Here is a 4,762-nt window from a genome sequence, read left to right on the forward strand (position 1 = left end):
TGGTTATTACAAGTTTGTATCCTTAGCCATCTTAACTAGGAATACCCCAAATTTAACACCCTTTTTTGCCAGTAAGGCCAAATACTCCACTGCGTTTTTGTTGTGTCTTATTGTGTCTTATGTTCTGCAGTTAAAGCCAAAATTCCATGTAAAAATGGAGAACATCTACAAGGATGAATGCAGGTATTATTTACATGCCATTTAACTATATTTGCTAATTGGTTAATATACTACTCTCCATCTTGTCAACCAAAACGGGGAAGAAAAGGAAAATGTAATTTTACCTGTACAGAGAGATGGCGAAAGCTAGGATAGAACCGAATCTTACAGTACTCGTTAAAGAACAAAGTGAGAATCATGAGCGGTATTGTGGCAAAGGAAGCTGAAGGCTTCGATTTGAGTCCAAAAAGACCGATCATAGTAATTTGCATGATGACGAGTGCAACAATAATGTAGTGATGAATGCATGGCCAGAACTGTCCGTGTGTTTCATATGAAGTTATATACACGTCTTCAATCTGTATCACACATACCACCATCTATTTATCACATTCGTTGCTGCTTGTAGAAGCATTACCGTTGAACAAAAAGTTCATATCAAAGTATTTGTAATCACGGGATGCTTAGGGCAGATTTCTATGTCTATTTAAGGAGAAAAGTCTTTCATGGAAGCCCCAAACCGTTAGAGAACAAAGTAAAAAACACAAATCTGGTGTGCTAAACTAGATTTAAAGAATTGGAACTTCACCTGGTTGGTGACGACGACATAGCCAAGAAGAAAGTAGCCAACCAGAAATGGAAGAAGCAGCGGTGAGACGACTGCATATACAATGCCAATAAGTGTACAGAGAGCAACAAAAGGAATTATCCGGTAATAAGGTAAAGAATAGAGATATGGATTTCTTTCCTTCCCGCGATCCCACGTGGATGGCTTTATAGCATCCCAAATAAGTAATCCGGGCTGAAGAATCTCCAAAGAAAATCCGGACAGGCCATTGGTCAAGATATATGTCATAAAGAAGTCTGCCTGAAGGAAAGACATATTGCTTAGGCAGAAGAACATTATTGCCAGCATATCTGTTAACAAGCGATTCATGTTTAACTATATAAATCGGACCATGCAAAATCAATTCGACTCTAAAGTCTCCATATAAAAAGTAGCCATTCGTTTAATATTCTTTGCCCTATAGCAAAAAGATGTACCAATGATGCGCCAAAAGAAAAGCGGGCAAAAATGTAAATTTATTTAGAATTCTACTTACTTGGGCAGAGACGGCGCTAGCAAGACGACTAGGAATATACTTGGGTTGAGAGAAAGATTGTCCGATCTGATCAAGTAAGGACCCCGATAACAAGCTTAAAAAGAATACATTTCCCACGAGAAAATAAAACACCATCTTGCACGCTTTCATATCCTTTTTACTTCTCGTGATATAGCCCGCTAATCTTGACAGCCCGATCATGGCAAACGGTATAATGTAAATGAACCCATTGAGAATGGCACTCGGAAGGTATCCTGTAACCACAGACTTTAATCCTGGACTGCAAAAACACACAACGGGTTATGAAACCATTGAAAATCAGCCACAAAAGTACGCACCTTAGACATAATTTTCAAACACTGAAAAACCATACACGTTATCACCGACATATTTGGAAACAACTCTAAATCTCTAATAATGTTAAGTTACTAATAATGTTCAAAAAGAACATTTCAAGTGATTAATAGAAGAACTTTCGTACATTAACTCCAGAGCCTTTACGGGTGGAAACCATTTGCTCAGTCTTTCATATTTGGCGATCCCTTGAACTGCTGTAACTGGTATAGCAAAGAAAAGAGTGAGAAACACCACCGCAACAAGAATTACAATCTCATAAAGTGGCAAGATCCTATACGGAATTGCTAAATTTCGCCAAAGCACATCCCTTGGTTCTGGAGCCATTTCAGTGATCCAAAGTAAGGGATTTGAATGCTGCTGAGATTGAGCGGCTATAACAGCACCCCATCGTGACCTGAATGTAACAAATGCAACTGGCAATTCCTATACAAAAGAAAATTAGCATTAACATTCAAAAGAGCTGTCATTATATAGACACCATCGTCAAATCACAGATATTACTATTATTAATTCCATGTTATAAACTAAGATTGGGCTAGGCTCACTCAAATCGGCCAAACCACACTAAAAGATTGAATCCAACCAATTAGCTAGTTTAACCCATGGCCTTATAAACCCATCTGTTCTCTCTTATTTTACAATGTGGGACTCTTAACATTCCATACCAATTGAATAAAGCAGAAACTGGGCATAAAAGGGGAAGAATCAACCTTCTCTTGAAGCATCATTTTACGTCTTACGTGCCTTATTTTGGAATGAAGTTCTTGAAGCATTTGCTCAAGTTTCTCAATCTTATCTTTCTTTCTACATGCACCAGAAAGAAAAGACTTTCCACTGCGTTTGTTAGTTGATTGTTTCACTTTTAGGTCCTCAATCCTCTTTGCAGCAGACTTTGCCTTGTTCTACATGAAAAGCACCCACCAGTCAATTACCAAGGAAAGTACGACGGAAAAGAGCATAAAAGATAAAGGCTGAGACAACTGTCGAGTCTGAGATAAACACATATACATAGGCTCTGTTTGGCATACCTAGCTTAAAGCTGAGAGCTTAAAACTCCATGTTTTACCAAACAGAGCTAATAACTTATTTGTAACTTAAACTAAGCTATAAGCTCTAAAATAAGGTCTACCAAACATAGCCATCATGTCTAACTGTGGATTATACACTCACCACCAAATTTTCAAGTTCCTTCCCGTCATAAAGAATCTGATAAGACTGATATGAATATGGATGATGCTTGGTGAAAAAGTGGTCTATGCAGCATCCCCGAACCTTGTGTTCTTGGCAAAATGGAATTCGTCGAACCAGAATGGTGAACTGGTTGGGGTATTGCCTTTTGTTACGCAGTTGTTGAATCCTTTTCAGTAAAATATAAGAACATTCCTGGCAATAGATGAGGCAGCATGTTTCATGTAAACTTACCAGATTTTTATTTCCAAAAGAAAAGCAGGAAAGACAAATCTTTTGAGGAAACGCAACAAAATAAATCAACTTGACATAATTTTGGTTATGGGAGCAAATTGAAGACAAATAATTTAAGATGAATGACTTAAACAACTTTCAGTTTTGGAAAGATTATCAAATTTGTTGATTTCAAATGGTACATTTAATGCATTGTTTCAAATTGACTTTTTGTGACATGCTATGTGATTTATATGGTGACTAGGCAGTGTGAGAAGTTTATAGATATGATTCCGTATGCTCGTTTTTCTCAACAAAATCTGCAGATTTATTCTTATAATTAAATGATTGAAGTGTTCAAAAGCAAAATAAGCGTGCAATGAATCCACTTGCAGATATGTGAATTACCAATGCAGCACAAATGACAAGAAGCACAATCAACGATAAGCACAAAGTATATAAGCAAAAAGAGCAAGTTTATACCTAAACTTTGCAATCTGAGCAAGAGGTTACCTTGTATAGCAAGTATAATGCATAACAAGAAACAAAACATAGGACTGAAAAATGCACCCAAAGCCTGTGAAATGGCACCAAAAGTATCAAATCAGGACTTCATTCTTGTAACGGCACTAAATTGTGACCTTTTCTACATGACACTCTAAACCTTCACTAAAACTGAGATCAAAGCTCCAAATAATGATTTTCGTTGGAGCATGTTAGATTACTTAAAAATTATATGAATCTGCCTTTGAATTTATTTACTTCTTGTTTTTGCCATGTGTTTTTACGATTTCACAACCAACTTAGTAAGGATTCATTGAAAGCATAGAATAGAATATAATGTCTCCCAATGCAATAGCTGACAATTAAAACAGGAAACTCTCAAAAAGAAAATTGGGCTCTCTGAAAAAGTTGAAATTGCAGAATGGAAAAACTGTACAACTATTTCTCCTTACCAAGAAAAAAAGGAAAAAGAAAATTTAAAGTTTTCCTTTGAACCAAGAATTCAAACGGGGTAAAACAGCTCAATAAGGCAATGGATTTGAGAAATAGATTAGAATCCTAATCTGCAATACGTAATGTTATAAATGACTAAGCAGCATTCTAAAAATATGACCATGATAAAATCTCTTGCCTAATTTGAAAAGTGAATAGATTGAGAGAAAACAGGGAATATATATATATAGGGGTGAGTTACCTGCAGATTGCCAAACACATGAATCAAAGACCATTAGACCAGTACGTGTAATCCAACTGAAACAAGAGTGAAATTCATCACAAGATTTTGCGAACCCAATATGGAAAGTAAAGTCGATGTGCATTACCTGTTAGAGCCACTACTGATATTAGATATTGCAAAAGCATCCATGGAATGATAGCTCTTTGGTCGCACACTACTACCCGTGTAATTTAGTGGGAGAAGAACTACCATACCAATGAGAGAGCAAACCACAAAGAAGTTGATCCTGCCAAAAAACAAAGGTTCATCTTCAAACAGCATTCAACTACTACTAGGGATGGCAATGTGCCCCGTCCCCGCCGGGGATCCCCGTCCCCGTTTGAAACGGGGACGGGGATGGAGAAAAATTTCGGAGATCGGGGACGGGGACGGGGAACTTTTTTAATTCCCCGCCGGGGATGGGGACAGGGACGGGGATACCCCTCCCCGCCCCGTCCCCGAATAATAATTTTAATTAAGAATTATATGTATATATATATATATATATATATATATATATATA

General features: G+C 37.1%; 1 protein-coding gene across 1 annotated transcript; it reads right to left on the reverse strand.

Annotated features, from left to right (window-relative positions):
* Positions 1 to 424: 424 nt before the first annotated feature.
* On the reverse strand, positions 425 to 4,521 carry LOC116015033 (CSC1-like protein At3g54510). Its single transcript, XM_031255017.1, has 9 exons — positions 4,346 to 4,521; positions 3,534 to 3,597; positions 2,790 to 3,002; positions 2,330 to 2,521; positions 1,744 to 2,042; positions 1,263 to 1,542; positions 908 to 1,027; positions 749 to 819; positions 425 to 518 (listed from the first exon to the last, which is right to left on the reverse strand). Exons 1-9 carry the CDS (start codon positions 4,519 to 4,521, stop codon positions 500 to 502), a joined length of 1,434 nt encoding a protein of 477 aa, XP_031110877.1. The 3' UTR covers positions 425 to 499.
* Positions 4,522 to 4,762: the final 241 nt, after the last annotated feature.

This window comes from Ipomoea triloba, chromosome 4 (assembly GCF_003576645.1).
Source record: "Ipomoea triloba cultivar NCNSP0323 chromosome 4, ASM357664v1".
NCBI lineage: Eukaryota > Viridiplantae > Streptophyta > Magnoliopsida > Solanales > Convolvulaceae > Ipomoea > Ipomoea triloba.